At 36.5% G+C, this 20,608-nt stretch overlaps 1 protein-coding gene and 1 long non-coding RNA gene across 2 annotated transcripts in view; one reads left to right on the forward strand and one right to left on the reverse strand.

Moving 5' to 3' along the window:
* Positions 1–20,608, reverse strand: part of LOC133533769 (uncharacterized) — a 77,672-nt gene that overhangs the window by 33,099 nt on the left and 23,965 nt on the right. The window contains exons 2-6 of the mRNA XM_061872811.1: positions 9,124–9,304; positions 3,653–3,714; positions 3,395–3,562; positions 2,322–3,304; positions 2,046–2,214 (exon numbers count right to left, since the gene is read on the reverse strand). Coding sequence (XP_061728795.1) covers positions 2,046–2,214; positions 2,322–3,304; positions 3,395–3,562; positions 3,653–3,714; positions 9,124–9,304 — 1,563 coding nt within the window. The remainder of the gene's footprint in view (positions 1–2,045; positions 2,215–2,321; positions 3,305–3,394; positions 3,563–3,652; positions 3,715–9,123; positions 9,305–20,608) is intronic.
* Positions 18,243–20,496, forward strand: LOC133533771 (uncharacterized). Its single transcript, XR_009801922.1, has 3 exons — positions 18,243–18,263; positions 19,346–19,443; positions 20,455–20,496. It is a non-coding gene; the product is annotated as an uncharacterized LOC133533771 (long non-coding RNA).

Genomic DNA, 20,608 nt, shown 5'->3' on the forward strand with positions numbered 1-20,608 from the left:
ACTTAAGCGCTAATAACGTCTATGTCACTTAAGACCATTGTGAGTACACTGTGATCAAGACTCAACGAACTAAGTGTTTTTCACTTTTACATTTTCTAAGCTTATCGCGAGATCTACAGCTCACAGAGCCACTAATTATAATATAGTTTAACTTATGACATGAAATAAAGCACTAGAAGCATTAGAGATATTTATTATATTCATTTTTAAGTTACATATTATTATCACCGTCATAGAACTATACGTTTCCTAGTAAAATGTTCGTAAATGAAATTATCACAATGTACTTAATGCAGTCTAAGAAAAACACTAACCCCCTTATTCATAAACGTGTACTAAAGTTACGCTGCCGCTGATCATCGTTTGTCCTTTTCCGACGTATTGGTATAAGTGTTGTGAATTTTGGATATTTGTTAAATTAGCTCGTTTAAAATATCGGCCTCACCGCCACTGCTCAAAGCGTTCATGCACCGTTAACGCAGCCCAATTTATGACAAAAACGTAACACATAACACATGTCACTGCATAACGCTTGCGTAAAGTTTAGGGGCTGGCACACAGGCACAGTACCTCGTTTTCACGCAAAATAGGCACAATGGTTGTCGATTTGTGGAAAATGCCGCTATAATACGCGCATGGCGTTGTCTCGCTCAAACTTCTGAGCGACGTACGAATCGGACGCAGTGTACCATGCCCCTTAGGTGCGGCTTTACAGCTACCATGAGTTGACACTTGACATTTACGCTAGCAACAGCGTGAACTCGATTGCAGTTCATCTTGCTCACACTGATGTATTGCTGCGCTGCTATCGAGAGGGAATGCGATCGAGTTCACGCAGTCACTAACGTTTATGTCAAATGACAACTCATGGTAGCCATGCTGTTTTTTAATCTTATTGCTTTTGATCTCCTAATCTTGACAATTAAAGTAAAGAAATCTGTGAAAATAAAACATAAAATAAAGCATAAATTTAATGCAGCTCGCTGGTTATTCATAATTTTAGGTACCTAAGTACCGCTTACGACTCATAAGTCAAATTTATATGAAAATAATTTCACAAACAACGCGGACATCGACGGAAAAGGAACAAAAAAGAAAATAAATTAAACATTTCGTTTGCAGGATGATCCGCACAATCCATTCGTTGGGATCTACAGTTACGGAGGGCAACGTTCCCTGTTACGGCAAGTATTTTAATAAGATGCCGCAATGAGGGAGATCCATCACGGCCAAGGACGGTATCACTCACTGGTGCCTCAACACTATAGGCCCTGGTTTCCTCCCAGAAGGTCATTAACTGAACACAACTTTTGAGGATAACAAAGAACATTTTCACTAAACTTTGGCTTTGTGTCAACTTTTCCAATAATTGTCACTTAAAAAGTTACAGCCGATGCCGATAAGCTTTATTCGAGTGATTTATAGCTTTCACGATAGATTGGAAATGAATTTTCCTTTTATCAAAAAGAGAACCAGGATATAACGTTACAAGCAAACTGACTTAAATAAACATATTGAATGAACATTATTCATACTTATAGGTAATCAAAGTTTAATGTCAACATGACCTCTTGGTTCCTACATACCTATTAGTTAATCGTAGACAAAAGCAAACACCCGGGTGCCTAACTACTTGGGGCCAAAGTTTACGTAACGTTTGAGGGCTCTATTTCTCAGAGCATCGCGGCAGACCCGTGGCTTGCACTCAAGGCGGAAACTTTCGATAGTCGTTCAAAGTTGAGCATTGTCTGGTAAATTCAAACTAACGGTAAACTATTCTGGTGCTAGGGAAAATATTTCTTAGTAATGTTTTATTTATATCTATTTTTCTTTTGCAAGCCAAGATCAAAGTTAGAAAAACAGTATTAAAAAAACCATTTTTATCAAGCCGAACCTGTTTAACTGATTCAGTAATAAGTATAGGTATGTCAAATCTTAAGAAGCTAAAGTTATGTTATACCTACCCGACATTTGTAGTATAACTTACTGTTTATGGTATTTAGTATGGTATGGCTGTTTGTAGTATAATTTACTATACCACTTACCTGACAAAATCAGCAGAGAAGTCGGCGGCAGCGTCACTGGGCTCCTCCCAACAGGAGGCTGCGGCATCGCTAAGGAACTGCGCTTGGGCCGACCACGCGTCGCACGCACGCAAAACGCGCCGCAACGCACCCACCGCCATGCGCACTGCCGCTCGAATGAATGAGCGATCTACAACATTTATTACCTACGCTTTAACAATCATATCACTTTATACAGATTGCAAATGAACGTGCAATGTATAGGTACATTATTATAGTTTTATGTGTTCTGCTTACCAATTTTCATTGGCTGGGGATGTAAAGCTAATAGTCCAATAGGAAGACTGTCAATTATAGTAGTAATGTTGTCTTTCATTGCTTCAGATCTATCATCAATGTCGTATTCTTTGTTGAGTTTTTCTCCTCGCTTTTCAATCGATTCCCTTAATTTATACGTGGAGGTCTGCACCGTGGGATTCATTAAGAAATCACTAGTATCACTTGTGAGTGCTAACCTATGCCTTAAATGTACATCTTCTTCTGTATTTATATCTCTTTGCAATAATGTTTTCATTTCATTATATACGTTATTTTTATTTATACTATTTACATATTTGTTAAAAGATTCATTTTTCATTTTGCTATAACTATTACGTCTACCGTTATTTCTTACATGGAAGGACAGTTTATCCTTCTCGATAGAATTGTTTTCAATTTTAGAAGTTTCAACGCCTTTGCTATTTACATTATTATTTTTTACACTCTCCATACTAATATTGCGCCTACTTTCATACGATTGACTAAAACTTATATTTAATATTTTCTTGTTATTACTGTGCGCTTTTGATTTATTTTTATTCCTACTTAAATAATGAAAAAACGAATTTCTTGAACTATTATTTACTAAAAGTCGATTTTCGTCATTTGAACTTCCATTCAAAACCTCGTCAAGGTATTTCGCAGGAACGTGATCGTTAATATTTTTTAACAAATTATTGTCTACTTCACCGCGTTTACTGCGTTCGAATTCCTCGCTTCTTAGTGCTTCTTCCTTATCTATTACGCTATCAAAGTCTAAATTGTCGGCATCGCTGTACTGTGTTCTATTTCCGATGTTGCGGAAGACATCGATCTCTCGGGATGCGTCAATCCATAACCAAAAAAAATGACCATCAAGCATGTTAAAACGTTTAGCCTCATCCATAACAAGCTTAGCGTAATGGATATCACATATCAGTACGACAACGCCCCGAGTCAGCCTGGATATCTTAGCGAGCCTCCTGCACAAATAAAAGTAAGATTTAATACGTATTCGTTAACTAGATACAAATACAGACATTAAACGATTCTAGTAATGAAAAAACACATACCGAAAAATAGCATGTTGTGAAAACTTTGAAGGTAGAAAAAGCCAATTTGGATCCAATGGTTGGGAGTCTAGTATCGAGGAGAGATCTTTTCGCAGTTTTAAAGTAGAATATATGTCTTCCTCAGCAAGTACAGTAAAAGTATGCCAGTGAGTATGCAGAAGAGTAGCCCTGAAATTAAAAGCAATAATTTTAAAGAATGTATTTTATAGCCATGACAAACTATATTCAATTTTAGACATTTTATTACTTGATCCGTACCTGAGTGCGTTTAAAGTTTCCCTTGCTGTAATTTCTAAACGGATTTCCATTGGGAGTATTTCCTGCAAACAAAAATAAACTATTTGTACGCGTATTATAATTATAACAACAGATATTAGTGCAATTTTAGCCGAAAATTTTGTAAGGCAACAATTACATATTTATTTCGTACGAGGCGGTATTATTTTACGTCACTATCTAATCGCCGCTAAAGTGGATAACAAATGACTATAATTTTCCATGACACCCAACTCATGATCACCTTGCGGGCAAAAAGAAATGCGAATATTTCACGACAAATCGTCTAGAAACGTTTCACAGGACAAAAACGTGAAATAAATTGTCCCCGAATAAAACTACGAAATGGAGAGAATTGCTCCAATAAATGCGGTGAAAACTTGATTATGAACTCTTTGTAGGTTATTTGTATAACTGACCAGCTGATATAGGTACAGAAAAAAGCGGTATTTAATTGTTACAGCATAGTTTGAAATGCCTTTTATATTATAGTATCTCAGTTTAGTAAACTGAGATACTATAAATACTAGTCGCTTCATACTAACCTATTACATCATTACAACATTATAACATAAGACAGAAATGTAAATAAATAAAAAATAAATAAGCCTTCTAGAGAATCAAAATTTTAAAGTTTTTTCTACTTCCCTAAAGGTCCGCTTCTCATAATCAGGGCCCGTACATTTCATGCCGTAGACGGAAAAATGACGTCACGTTACATATAGCATGATTCCAATTAGAATTTTCGTAATAATTAATAATTTGTCAACCTCTTTAGTTAACTGATATAGATTCTTGAGCATCAGTACAGAAACGTCTAACTGACTTTCATCTTATTGTCACTGAACTAAATAATAGATTATTAGTTTATTAAATATATTTTTGATTTTTAACAGTTTATTTTACGTAACAAGTATTTATTTTTCTACGCGTCAATAAATTAGTTATCTAAATTTGTTGTGTTTTAATAAAAATTCCCTGTATGTTAAATTACGTCATTTTTGCGTCAACGGCATGAAATTTACGGGCCCTGCTCATAATCAATATTCTTCAGGACAGCTATTTTTTTATCAATTGAGTTTTATTTAAATTACCACACGAATATTTATTTCACCAGCAGGACGTAATAGTATGGGGTAAGATAAAACGTGTATAATGTGTACTTATTATCAAATATTTTTTTTCTTTTTTAATCACTCATGATGTCTACTATTTTTTTTTAATCTCTATATAGTATTTTAATTAATCGTTTAGTATGATTTATTTGATAATAAGTTATTTTAGTTGGAGTGCAATAACGTTTTTTTTAAGTTTACGTGCATTTTCAACATTTATTTACAGTTTTATAGCTTGATGAAAAAATATAAGACAACGTGACAAGGCCCGTCACGTCCCAGCATAATTTTATGGCGTTCCAGCTTTTATCGCGGTTAATAGCCGTGCACGGACGAAATCGTCGGTGAACCACTAACAACATGATTTCATGTGTACTATATATTGAAGTTAAATCGAAGCAGTTTAAAGTATATATACCATCTTATATTTGCATCGTGAATACAAATATTGATAATGGTTTGTTTGTAGATTGAACATTTTATCTGTGGCGGCGCGTACAAATTATTTCTGTTTGCAATGTCATTATCATCATCTTCCTAGAGTGGTCTCGCTCATGGGAGCCTCGCGTGCATTCTGCAGCTGCAATATCATTAGGTATAGGTAAGATTTTAATTACAAAGATTTCGTGACCGATTTTACTCGCAATTTAATATGCCATTATAAAATGCGTATAACAATTATTTTATTCATATTCAATATCTAATTTATCCAACTGCTTTCTTTATCAAATATTATATACACAGCTATGTTTATAATCTTACACATGTATCTCTATTACGTGAATAAAATATATTGTTCTAAAATTAATCCGTTCTAACCTCAATTAAAAAAAACGAATTTAACCAGTTTTCAAGACCGAAGTGATTCCATAAGTGTTCCGTGAATAAAGTTTTGTACGGAACACTAAAAATGAGGGATGATTGAGTGGCATTTTAAGTTTTCATATACATGTAAACCACAAAATTAAAGACCAAGTGTTAACAGTTTCTTCCATTTCCTTCTTAGATTTTATTACGTTAGGTAATACTAGTAAACGCATTTATCACACTATTGTCCTGTAACTGGCAGTATTGTTTTCATTCCGCGATAATAGTGTGGTTTCTTTCTCCGACTTGTAACAACAGTGACAGATTTATTGTAGCTGAGGCAGCCTCGGGGCTCTCGCATTACTTTTATTGCTTTTATTTTTTCTGGCACCTAGTTTAACTATAACTTTTTTCACAATTACCGATTTAAGCTCTAGCAAGCTCTTTTAAATTTTATGCGTGGGCATAGTGTTTTATTTTTATGCATTTGAATTGTACTTACGGTAGGGATTCTTTATTGAATACTTTGTATTTATACAGCTTATACGATGTCATTAGTAGTCAATCAATGTAGGTAACTATTGACATAAATATTAATAATTTTAATTTTGGGGGTCTTTCTACGTTCAATCTTATGGCGTAAGATTAGTTCAAGCGGCTGCCGCTGGTATTAATGTGCGACATTCCATAAGATTACGTGTGTTTGTGACAACTGGCTCTACTTCTCCCTCCACCGACTTCGCCCGTGCCAATGGTCATTTCTATTTAAAATTGTACCAATTTTGTTTTGTGTTAGAATTGGGAATGTTGATATTATTTCTACTCAGAATCACGAGCCTATTCTATTTTTACTAATAAAAAAATGTCTTCAAACTTGTTGGACCGTTTTATTACGATTTTCAAGACAACCCCAACCTATGACCGTAACAAAACCGTAAAAAAATGGAATGAAATTTTGGGGACACTTTTTTTTCTCGTATAGGATCAAAAGAGCTCGTGATTCTGAGTGGTAACAATAAAAATTCTTAAATTAAAAAGCAAGTTGGGGGTACAACTTAAAATAAAAATTCCCCAATATAATTTCACGGTTTTGTGATTACAAGTACTATCTAATAGTTGTTAGTTTCACTATACATATTATAATCAGGTATTCATTTACATTATAATGCTGATTGCTGGAAAATATACACCTAATGATACTTTACAAATGTAAGATAAATAAATAAATAAAATCATTTATTGCAGACAACATTGATTCATATACATATAACGTTTATAAAAAGAATTAAAATATAATATATATTAACTAAATGCTTAATTAAGTAAATTTTAACGTCTACTTTTGAATTGTTTTTAATTTTATCACATTTTAGTAAAATTTTCAATTTTATTTTATTTTAATTCTTTTTATAAATGTTATATATGTAGATAAGATTATTTTTCTACCTTAACTTTCCAGTAAACATAAGGGGCACTCGCAAGATGTTTCACTTAATTTAGTTAGCGAGTGTCTAGTTCATTTAAGTGCAGTGCTGCCGACTCTTTGCTTACATAAATCTAGATGCATATTATGAATCCTGTCCTTTGTGCCGTTTCATTTCAATGAACGGGTACATTTAGTTAATGCTTTTTTATATTCAGCACCCTTATGAATAATTTAAATTTATAGTAGCTAGTTTAATAAATTTGAGTTTATGTTTTATAATTTTTTCTACATATTCGGTATTTTTTTTACCGTTATATCAAGATAAATGGATTTCTTTAAAAGGTATGACACGATCTATACTTAGCCCGATTTAATTTCACAAAACACATATTATAGCAGCCAATAAAAACTTCCAAGATGTGGATCTTAGCCTGCATTTAGATATTTATTAATAAAATAGAACATCACTCATAAATCGTGTCCTTCACGGCGACTCGTATTGTCATGTTATTAAAGGTTAGATTTGACAAATCTGCGCGTCATTGTGGATAACACAAACTATACTGGTGCTTACACTATCTTGTTACACTCCAAACTTGACGCTATTTAAACTCAGTGTATCCTGTTATAGAGCGAACGAACATCTTGAAAAGGCAAACGATGCGACAGTCACAGAACAAGTGAACACGGTTACTTGACCGCCCTTTTCTTGTAAAAAGCTTTAGGAAAAACCGCAAATGCTTTCAACGCAACTACAACGTACAAAAGTTAGGAGCTTGGAATGGTTGCATCGCAAAAAATAGAAGTACCTACTCGCAGCGGGCCACAACTATTATTAAGGGTAAAAATGTATTTAAATTTTTCTAGCAACAAATTGCGAAATTCTATGAAAACTATGGATTAGAATGGAAATTGCTCATTTTCTGCACACTTTTTAGAACAATAATGACCCACTTTCAGAGCATGATAATTTTAAATATTTTTCTTGGAATTGGTTAAATATTATACGAATTTTATTTGCGCAAAAATACATCGCGTGCACATTTATCATTTTATATATTATAACACCTGAGGTACCTATTTAATTTGGTGTCGCAGCTGAGCGTCCAACACGTAGTACGTTTAAGGTGATATTCGGATGTCAACTGGGGCTGCATTGCTGTTATGATGTCGATGTTGCCGCCGCTGCATCTGTCGATTTCCTTGTAAATTAAGTGACGGAATGAACGTCATAATCGCGGCAGTAATGCGGCGACGTACGTCACTTATTTTATCAAGGAAATTGACACATACCGCGGCGTCAAGAACGTCACTGCAACAGTCACTGATGCATATCTGCTGTTGATACCGAACGTCACCATCAACCGTCAACCGATATTTGAATGATATTGAAATCATACCAGTTTGCTGTCAGTCGTGCTTTCATATCGCTCTGACGAGTGGATTAGTGCGAGCGAGACACCTGCGCGAATGACAGCTAACTCAATAGCACAATATGTCAGGTGCACGTTAAATTGGCCTGTACCTGTCGTGTAAAGACGACAGTAACAAGCACGCAGACGAGGTTCCCTCTCATCACCACCGATGCCGCCGTTGACTATCACCGCAGCGTTGCCGAGCGCCGACCGCCCCGTGGCGTCATAATTTTAAGAGGATATATCAACTGGCAAATATCTCCATCGCACTGTCGGAGACGGCTCCTAATATTAGTGCGATAAGGACAACTGCAGCTCAGACGAAAAATCTCAGAAATCGAGGTTTCGTTCTCGACATTTTCTTCCTCCAAAACCTAACCAATCATAACGAAATTTTCGGAACGGAATAATAGAAATAATTCTGTGTCTGACCGTTATAATTTTTGCGTTTATTGTTGCAAAATTGGTCTGTTTACTGCTTATTTATTTGGCCGTTTTAGCGCCGTTTGAAATAACCTAGTTCTTATAAAAACCAGAATATAAAAAAAAAAACACAGAGATACGAGTAATATTGAACTCACATAAAAAATGTATTAATCTAGGGCCAAAACCAGAGAGGAAAATGTCGAGAACGTTTGTATGGAGAAATGACCTCTTAAGTACCTACAACGCGCTCTAAACCTTCCTTACGTTGGCGATAGTATAAGAGAGATGCAGGTGTGAAGGCGAGGCTCTCAGCACCGGTACGCCGGCGCGCGCTGCCGCCGTCACGACGGCCGCCGCCGCCGCGCCGCCGCCGACCACGAGCAGCGTCGCCACGCGCCGACCTCCCAACGCGTGGCACGTACGCTCGAGCATTCGCGCACTGAACCTGGTAAAAAAATGGCATGTTAATCGTGAGTACATTGCAATTGAGAGAATGAGATATTTCTTACTTTTTTAATACTAATTAAATGACTTATTGTGTTATTAACATTTATTTATCCACCTTATCGAAGTATACAAAAGATAGACACCGGGAGAGGAGAAATTAGATAAACCAGTATCAAGTAAAGCTAATATAAAAAAACTGATATTTATGTAAGTGATACTCTTCAAACTGCTAAATCGATTTCTATTAAAGACAGCTAAGAACCGCAGCGAGGAAATTCGCTTTCACGTAAAAAAAAACCGTATCGATATCGGTCCATCGGTTAGAGAGCTACGATGCCACAGGCGGATACTGGCGTCAAACATATTACACTCCTCTTTTTGCGTCAGGGGTAAAAAATATACATTAGGTACCTTAGAAAGTAAAGCACAGGAAAGACTAATTGTCGCCATCTTGCCTGAGGGGCGTCCGCTTCGCTACTTTTTCGTTGGAATTGTTTTATTTCATTAATTACGTTAGAAAATCCTGGTTTTGCTCACAATGTCGCAAAAATTTGAAATAAAATCCATTAGCTACTGTTGCTTTTTTATATTTTTTTTACACAACACTCAGCATTAATTTGAGGTCTAGTAAACCTACTATTATTATTAAAGTTAATGAGAGCCCGTACTTTACGTGCCGTTGACGCAAAAATTACGTAATTTAACATACAGGGAGTTGTTTTACAATACTACAAATTTAGATAACTTACTTATTGACGGGTATCAAAATAAATACTTGTTACGAGAATAAAAGCTTGTTAAGCTGTTAAAAATCAAAAATATTTATTATTTAATAAATTAATAATCTTTTATTTATTTGAGTGTGACGAGTGAAAGTGAGACGCTTCTGTACTGATTGTCAAGTATATGTATAACTTACCTAAAGAGGTTGATAAATGATTAATTATTACGAAAATATTAATTGGAATCATACTCTATGTAGCGTGACGTAATTTTTCTGTCAACGGCATGAAAAGTACGGGCCCTGTTAATGACGCTTGCAACATTAAAACCTGCACTACGAGAGAAGTTGAAATTATCACCTACAATTTGTTAAGCACTTTAAATTATTAGGAAACAGAAACCATAATCAAATAAATAGATCACCTACACATTCTTAACTAACATACACTAAGACACACATACACACACACACACACTTTCACACTCCTTTATCTAAGAGTACCATTTCATAAATCATTTAAATATAATCAATTGTTTAATTGCTTCTGTAAATAATTCTGTTACTTACTTATTTAATTTCTTAATTCTTTAGCGTTGATCATTCAGAATCTTTTGTCAATCGTAATTGTGTCAGCCTACGATACAGACCTAGCCTAGTGTAGCAAATTACCCGTGACCCCTACTCACGTAAACATATATATATATATATATATATATATATATATATATATATCTTATACCTTTAAACGAGCAATTCTTGTATATATATATATGTATATATATTTCTGTGATCTCGGAAACGGCTCTAACAATTTCGCTGAAATTTAGTATATGGGGGTTTTTGGGGGTATACAATCTATCTAGATTAGTCTTATGTTTGGGAAAACGCGTGTATTCGAGTTTTCATGCGTTTTTCTTTCGACGCAGAATATGGTCGCTAATTTCGTGTTGCCGGCCACTGTCCGTCTGGTCTAGCGGGTTAAGACGCGGACTGCTAAACCAGTGATACGGGTTCGAATCTCGCCCGGTGACTAACTTTTGTTTTTTTTTAAACATTTACTCATTTAAAAGTCACATAAACAATTTTTAAACACACACAAGTAAATTATTAAAAACTAAACAAAACAAACCTTAAAATAAAATAAAAAACTTAAAAATAAAATTAATTATACGCTTAGCCTAAAATAACCCCCCCCCCTGCATTGCACCTGGCCCAAAGGTCCCCATAATGCCTGCAGCATTCCCCCGCTGAACTGCTATGGAGACCTGTTGGACCAAGTACGACCCAGAACGAGGATCACCACCCCTGTGCCGCCCCTGTCCTGTCCTGTTTTTTTTTTATATGTTCTAGTTTATATATAATTTTTTAATTTTTATTGTTTTAGATAAGTTTAATTTAGTAAAAAAATGTAGTTAAGATTATCACCTATACACCACCATATTACAATAAATAGTTATAACCGAGCATCGCTCGGTCGCCCAGGTACTAAGTATATGATAAGTCTTATAGAGTTGTATAAACCTGGAAAATGAAACACTTTTGTTTTTTTTCTTTATATATATCTGTAAATGAGAAAGTCTCTATGAATGGATATTTTGATATTTTAATTATGGAAGTCATGAACTGGCAACGATCGTCAAGTTAGCGAAAGTAAAATTATCCTTCTCACAGTTTCATTTTCTTTCTATCAGTATTGATAATTAAACACATTAACCAATAATTGGGAAATGAACAATTCTAGACGCACATTAGACGGACATTATTTAAATCTTAAATAAACGCTTAGGCAAAAATTATGCGATAATTCTTTGATGTGACAGAACGTTGACAGATGGCACCGGCCTGCTTGATTGCCAAAAACGGCAGCAAGGATTTAGATTACATTTTGCGATGCAATAGTCTATGATGTCCTGGATTAAAAAAAATTAAGAAGCACAGTATATAGCGCGTTTTAGGTTTGGGTAATAACTAAACAAAAAAAAAGATAAAGCATAAAACTGTAAGCCACAGATTTAAATTTGAGACAAACACAATAGTTATTTGTTTTACAAGAGGGCAAATTGTTGTTAAACCGCTCGAGTGATAATATTGATACCCGAGCAAGTGAAAGATCCCGAAATTGAACCGATTGACAAATGGAATCTTGAGGATTGCGAGGGTTTACAAACTTTGCCTCCGAGTGAAACACAAAAATTTTCAGTACAACAACGCGAGGAAAAAAAACAAATCAAATCCAAATGAACGCTATAAAAAGTATACCATGCAAAATCATCCTTTAAAAGTCCATTCTACCAGCTAACATAAGGAAAGAACTCAAAATTTGCATCTCATTACTTTGCCCCCCATGTGGATAAAATGCAACTTTCTCATTTTTTTTCAACAATCAAGAGGGCCTTTACCAATTGGTGTGCTGAAAAATATCTTTAAAACGATAGAACCGATAGTATGCATAATGTCAATACGCAGGGAGGAAAATGGGGACTACATTTGCATGGAGAACCGATCGTCCCTTTTCCTCTTAGAAGCGCATGGAATTCGGTACCTCCATTTATAATTTTATAATATAAAGAAAAATTACATGTGATCATTAGAACTGAAACTTAAGAAATCATACTTCACTCCCGTTGTGACTAACTACACCTTGTTTAAATGACTTCTAACCTTTATTTTCTATTACGTACACTTAACCCCTCGAACGCCCTTGTCAAAAATTTGCTACTAAATTAATAACCTTTCAACTGTTCATTACAGTCCAAATTGTCTGGGACGTATACGGGACAAGCGTTTGAGGAGCTTATGCTTCACTCCCAATTCTCATTAACTAATTAATCGAGCTTTTGAAAATATTTATTTATTTAAACTTTATTGCACAAACAAAGAAAAATGTACAAATAGCGGACTTAATGCCAAAAGGCATTCTCTACCAGTCAACCATTGGGTCAAACAGAGACAGATAACAGCATACTCGTAACATCTGTAGTGAGAATTATCCTATCCCATACGAAACAGGAGAAATTTTGTATGCGTGACAGCCTCCGGGTTTCCAACAACCAACTTTCGGCCACCACGTACACAATCACCCGTATTCCAGTCGTAACGGAAAAACTTAGGTTACGTATATATATTTAAACTTATATATGTTAAGCATCATGTCAATCGCTTTCGCTTCTCTTACAAATGAATCAACAGTCTTTTCACGTCTGTACTGATACGCACATAAAAAGGGTAGTACTTGGAAACGACATGTTAGTACGGTCGCCAAGCCGCTCCGAGGCCAGATTTAATTGACTCAGCTCGGCCTTACCCACAACCGGTATCAATGTGTTCGGACAGTTCTCCTGATCACCGTACATGCGGTAGTAAAGCGGAAAAATGGTGGAGGGGATAGTAATGACGTCACAAAGATGGCGGCCGGACCTATTCTTTTTGGCGGTGTATCTCGAAAACCACTTAACCGATTTTAATCATCGAGGTGTCAAATAATAGCTTATATTATGGAGATTATTTCCTTTTTTACAAACATTTACGTGAAACCTATAGGAAAAAAAATAATCACAAAAAACAGTTTTTTTATAAAATTATTATTTTTTATTTTGTAAAAATCTCCGTAAATATTAGCATTTCGCAAATTTTGTTTAATATAAAACATATTGCTTCATTATCAAGGAATATAATGAGCCTTAAAACATACAGATCGAGTAATAAACAATGAAGCTACACTCATTTATTTGCGCATGGGTAACGATAACTGGCTTTTACCGGTCGAAACTGTGGTGACTGTTACGATACGTATTGAATGGAATTTATAGAGTATCGGTTTTAATTACTGAAATTATAATGACAATTATAAAAACCAGACACAATAATGTTACCTTACTTCGACGTTTAGTCTCTTTTTTCGTCTTAATCATAGGTAGGTACATATTTCTTTTTACTTAAAAATTTTATACAGGGTGAACTTTTAACCACCAGTCATACTCTGCGCAGCGACTTTATAGGTCATACTTAACAACTTTTACTATGGGACCAATTCCGAAATCGCGAAAAAAATTTTGACTGTCCCATATAAAGGTGCGACCAACTTTACCAGACCAACACTTTTCCAAACTGAGCTACAGCTGTCCGATGAAGTTAAGTACTTAGGACTAACTCTCGACAATAAACTCAATTGGAACAACCACATCAACAAACGGATAGACAAGGCGGGAGTTGTCTTCTGGCAGTGCAGAAGGATGATTGGTAAGAGGTGGGGACTCAACCCGAAAATTACCCTCTGGCTCTATAAGACGATAATCCGCCCCTTACTCTGTTACGGTGCTCTGGTTTGGTGGCCAAGAACAAACCTAGGCAACGTACGAGACAAACTACAAAGACTTCAAAGGCTCGCATGCGCGGCCACCACTGGCTGCACGAGGTCTACCCCGACTGCAGCCATGGAGGTCATCGCTGCACCTACACATACAGCAAGAGGCCAGTCTCTCAGCGGTAAGGTTGCGAACCCTCAAGATATGGTCTAACATCACAGGAGCTCTTCACACAAAATGCCTGGAAAAGGTGTATGACGAATTTCCAGTGCTTAGGTCAGGCACGGACCGGATTCACAAACAAGCTATCTTCGATAAAAGGTACAAAATACAGTTATATGAGGACGACAATCATGAAGGACTCAATCCCCGGGAGCTGAGAATCTTCACTGATGGGTCCAAAACAGACAGCGGATCGGGCTCTGGAACCTTCTCAGAAGACCTGAACATGTCGATCACCACTCCGCTAGGAGCCCATAACTCGGTATTCCAAGCTGAGTGCATGGGCATCATAAACGCGGCGGCTGCCATCACTGCAAGGAAGGTAGTAGGATCCTCCATCCGCATACTCTCCGACAGTAGAGCAGTCTTAATGGCTCTAAATAGCCATATAGTTACATCCAAACTTATACACGAATGCCACGAACGACTAATGGAGGTATGTCATAATAACAAGATCACCCTACAATGGATCAAGGGACACAGTGGATCCCGAGGTAACGATGCTGCGGACGAGCTTGCCAGGCAAGGATCGAATGCGGGGGCGATTGGTCCGGAACCGATTCTTCCGATACCATTTAGCAAGGTACGCTCAATGCTGCTGGCACGTACAGGGAAACTACACACAGAACACTGGCTGAACCAGACTGGATGCAGACAGGCAAAAGAAGCCATGCCTGGCATCAACGGAAAACTCACAAGGGCGCTCCTGCAACTAGGGAAGGTCCGACTGAGTATGGTAACCAGTGTCATAACAGGTCATGGACTATTTGGGTGAATCAACTTTTTTTGTTTTGTTATCCTGTCCCGTTGTCCAAGGGACAACAGTGGCACAGTTTGTTTGAAGAGACGTTGCATGCCGTTCTATTAACATGCTTAGTAGGGGGCCCATTATGGACATTGGTTATAACGACCACAAAAACGCAAGTTTAATACATTGAAATACCATAAAATCAGTATTTCAATGAACTTTTGTCCCCTGGACAACTAATCGTAACCATGGCAACGAGTGACGCTAAAAAGTTGATTCTCCCATTTAACAAACATCTTTTCACAATAGGTGTCACAGACAGTCCCCTGTGCCGAGGTTGCATGGAGACAGAAGAAACAGCCTCTCACGTGGTGCTGGAATGCAGCGGAGTGACTCCATACAGGGCTAAACATCTCGGATCTCCGAGAGACCTCCCCGAGGTCCTACTCAACATCAAAGGTTTGATAGGATTCCTCGAGGAGCTGGGCTGGCAGGACTAGCCCACCCCCAACATATCACGCAAAATAGGCGCAAGTCGTCGAGTTGCGGAAAAATCGCCCGAATACAATACAATACAATACAATACAAGGTGCGACCAGACCGCAGCTTAAAAACGGTCACGATACGGAATCGCAGTGACGCGTCGTATGCGTACCGTTTTTGACGCATGCTCCCCACACCGCTGTTTAAAAAACGGTGACGGTACGGAATCGCAGTGACGTGCTTCACGCGAATCTTTTTTGTTCGCAAAACAGTTGCGTCTTTTACGTCACCGGTACGGTGTCTGCCATAAGATCTCCGTGTAATATTTTTTGCGATTTTTACGCAGTTCAATTTACGGTGAGTCAGCTTATTTTAAGCAGCGGTGTGGCGAGCATGCGTCATGGACCCGGGTACGTCCTTAAACTACGTCCAAAAGAGAGGTATGGGCATTGTGAATGTCATCTCGCTTTGTGTGGTAGGGCACAGCCAGTGGGTGTCATTCCAGATCCAAATTTTCTTGCGTGATTCGGCATTGGTCCCATAATAAAAGTTGTTCAGTATGACCTGTAAAGTCACTGCGCAGAGTATGGCTGGTGGTTAAAATTTCATCTTATACCTATATTCGACACAAGTAGTAAGTACTTACAGACCAACTATGATACACATTTTGCCTGTATAGTGATACATAGTGAATAAATTAATACCTGATTTAAAAAATAAAACAAAAATAACAAATAGCATGTTGTTTAATTCAGTAATCACTAATCAGTCTTAAACAATGAACATCATACTTTTAGATTAGACAACAAAATGTATATTTATACTGTGTTTCGACTTGAAAGATTTTACTGCTTTAAAACATAAGACAAACCTACCAAATGTAGAAAAAAAAAAAGGTTTTTTGTGATTATTATTTTCCTATAGGTTTCACGTAAATGTTTGTAAAAAGGAAATAATCTCCATAATATAAGCTATTAGTTGACACCTCGATGAATACAATCGGTTAAGTGGTTTTCGAGATACACCGCCAAAAAGAATAGGTCCGGACGCCATCTTTGTGACGTCATTACTATCCCCTCCCACCATTTTTCCGCTTTACTACCGCATGTATGGTGATCAGGAGAAACGCCCGAACACATTGATACCGGTTGTGGGTAAGGCCGAGCTGAGTCAATTAAATCTGGCCTCGGAGCGGCTTGGGGACTACTAATAGTAAAAGTTGTTCAGTATGACCTATAAAGTCGCTGCGCAGAGTATGACTGGTGGTTAAAAGTTCACCCTGTATAAAATTTTTAAGTAAAAAGAAATATGTACCTACCTATGATTAAGACGAAAAAAGAGACTAAAAGTCGAAGTAAGGTAACATTATTGTGTCTGGTTTTTATAATTGTCATTATAATTTCAGTAATTAAAACCGATACTCTATAAATTCCATTCAATACGTATCGTAACAGTCACCACAGTTTCGACCGGTAAAAGCCAGTTATCGTTACCCATGCGCAAATAAATGAGTGTAGCTTCATTGTTTATTACTCGATCTGTATGTTTTAAGGCTCATTATATTCCTTGATAATGAAGCAATATGTTTTATATTAAACAAAATTTGCGAAATGCTAATATTTACGGAGATTTTTACAAAATAAAAAATAATAATTTTATAAAAAAACTGTTTTTTGTGATTATTTTTTTTCCTATAGGTTTCACGTAAATGTTTGTAGAAAAGGAAATAATCTCCATAATATAAGCTATTATTTGACACCTCGATGATTAAAATCGGTTAAGTGGTTTTCGAGATACACCGCCAAAAAGAATAGGTCCGGCCGCCATCTTTGTGACGTCATTACTATCCCTTCCACCATTTTTCCGCTTTACTACCGCATGTACGGTGATCAGGAGAACTGTCCGAACACATTGATACCGGTTGTGGGTAAGGCCGAGCCGAGTCAATTAAATCGTGTTTCTAGAGGGCTTTTGAGATTTGGCGACCGTACTATGTGATTCCCCCACCTGTGCTGAACGGGGATCGAGTCAAATGTAGTGATGTGCTTTCTCCAAATAGGTTACATTGAATTTGCGATTACATCCTTAAAATAAAAATTCACAGTATATTTTACATTTTTTTTCTTGTATTTAAACTGACAGTCCACGCTTTAATTATTATTTTATACAAAAACCAATGCTTGATATGAGACCTCCGCCCACCTACCTCTATCGAAACTCTTTATAGTAAGAGGGAATTTTCAATGAGCACATGTTTAAATATTAATTACTTACATTTATTTAAAATAAATTACTTAACTTTGAACATCACTTCATTAGACTAACGATGGTTAATATTTACCAAAATTTCTGCCTAGAAAATATTGCTGGGTACGGCACATCACTAGTCCCTGAGCCTCGAACTGTGATTAATAGAGCTATTTGTCCTCCGTGGTGTGTGTTTTACGCGCCGCAGCACCCGTTGTGCCGTAAGCTCGTAAGCGTCTGTGCGATTAGCCAGCTTGAATTAGGAACCAACTTGCTTTTGTTATTCTTGTTACGCACTCTTGTGAGTTTGAGGGTTTGAGTTTGGTTAACAAGACGGGTACCTGCCGAACAAGTTCTTTCTTCTTGCTTATTTGTGTCTATTTTTACAAGTAAACGTTAAATGTCAGATTTCTCGTATTTCGGGTTGGTCAAATTGGAATCTGATATTATAATTATTATGTTCCTAAATAAAATATGGAAGTCGTTAGCATCATTCTGAAATGATGCCATTTAGTGGCTCTTTCTTCTTCCTATATTTTCATAACTTTCTCTTTTCTGTGTATGTTTACAAATAAGTATTATAATTTCGTATTGTATCCTTATCTTATAAATCTGTAAGTAAAATGAGGTGACGAATTGCTCACAGCAAAGTTGTGAAATGCGTTGCCACTTCCTCTGTGACAGTGCCAATCAGTGTCGTCGCTAAAGGCGAAATTGAAAAAGTTATGGCTCTCCGACCCGATTCAAATGAAAGTTGGGTAGATGTGTGCATACTTATATATTGCAATGTTTATGTGTACATGCATATTCATGTTTATACCAATAACACAGAATGCCTACTCGATTTCCCTCAGCTGCTAAGATGTTAGTTGCCTCAAAAGAATGATTGTTTCTGTAGGCATTGCCATCATAATAATTGTATATCCTTATTGCTGTGTACTTATACTGCTAACATCTCGAAATAGAATGATAATTCCAAGAAATACTACTTAATTTCAATATTTTTGCACTGTCGTGCAATGAAAAATTATGAATTATTGCACAGCAATGTAACAAATATCGTATTATTTGACGACTTGTTCAAGTGGGTAGTGACCCTGCTTATGAAGCCGATGGTCCCGGGTTTAAATCCTGATAAGAGCATTTATTTGTGTAATGAGCATAGATATTTATTCCTGAGTCATGTGTGTTTTTTATCTATTTAAGTATTTATTAATATTTATATATTATATATATCGTTGTCTAAGTACCCACAACACAAGCCTGAATAATGGATGGAGAATGTCCTATAATATTTATTATTATTTATAGTAGTCTCTAACTACGAGAACGATATGATAGTGTACCTATAAAATTCCCACCAACATACGGTTCGTGAGTTACAGTGCTGTACAGTGCGATTCATTTAGGTAAGTACCACAGCATAGTGTGCGCCTAGCACCTTCATAAAATATGCATAAATTTGTGCTCTCACCAAGATAAATGGAACTGGAAATGTGGGAGCCAGAAGGAACGCAATTGAAATAACTCAGTGACGCGTTCCAATGGTACATAACCACAATTGGATCGCTTACATCGCTCGGATCAGAATGCGCCACAACCACTTGGCTGCTTAAGTATCGATGGTACAGCTAGATCTTTATTTTATTAGTACGAGATAGATAGTATTTCGAGGGTGGAGAAAGCATTTTTGTTACTAGGGCATTCGTTTAAAGAAAAACATTTTTTTACAATCGTATGATATCACTGATAGATAAATACAGTACCTACTTGTTGTTGACTAATAAAACAATATATCTCTCCATTTGTATACTGGAGAATCAGATGTATTCCAAATTCCAATAACTCTCATTAGCCACACCCCGTTGAATCAGAGCAACCAGAGACAACTCCACACGTAGCCTGATGGAGCGAATTTTCACCAATATACGGATTCAAGGAAAACCATTACGTGTCCTACAAAAAGAGGCACATTATACTTGTACATACAGATCGTTTGAATAAAAGTTCAAAGGCAAGGAGATATTCGAAATCAAACGGAAACCAGGAAATTCTTCGCTTAGCTAGGTTTACAAACTAGGCAATATTTACCTACATGTTAAGCATTATGTACTAAGATTATACAGTCAGCAATAGCACCTTTGCATACAAACTTCCATGCAAAGGGGGAGGGATCATTTTTCTTTGCAGCTGACTCTACGTAGGAACCTCCTTAGGCTATTCTTTATTTTTGGTATTATGTACGTAAGTATCAAAATAAGACCGAATGCGTAATATTTGAATAATAAACATTTTTAAAGATTTATAATCCAAGCTCTCTTATTCATGAGAGAAGGCATGTGGTCCAGCAGTGGGACTTATATACGCTGAATTATTATTATTTGTATGTCTTTACCTATCACAAAACAATGGTGTTCCAGACAAGTGGGAGGCGTGCGCAGAGCCGAAACCAACACGAAGAGTCCATTTTGAATTTAATGACAAGTAAAGAATATAAAGAGCAGATTACTGTTATTGTTATCTATGTTTCTGTCTTTATTTATGTATCCTAGTGGAGGAATTTTTACTTTCGTA

The sequence above is a fragment of the Cydia pomonella genome, unplaced genomic scaffold (genome assembly GCF_033807575.1).
Source record: "Cydia pomonella isolate Wapato2018A unplaced genomic scaffold, ilCydPomo1 PGA_scaffold_203, whole genome shotgun sequence".
Lineage (NCBI taxonomy): Eukaryota > Metazoa > Arthropoda > Insecta > Lepidoptera > Tortricidae > Cydia > Cydia pomonella.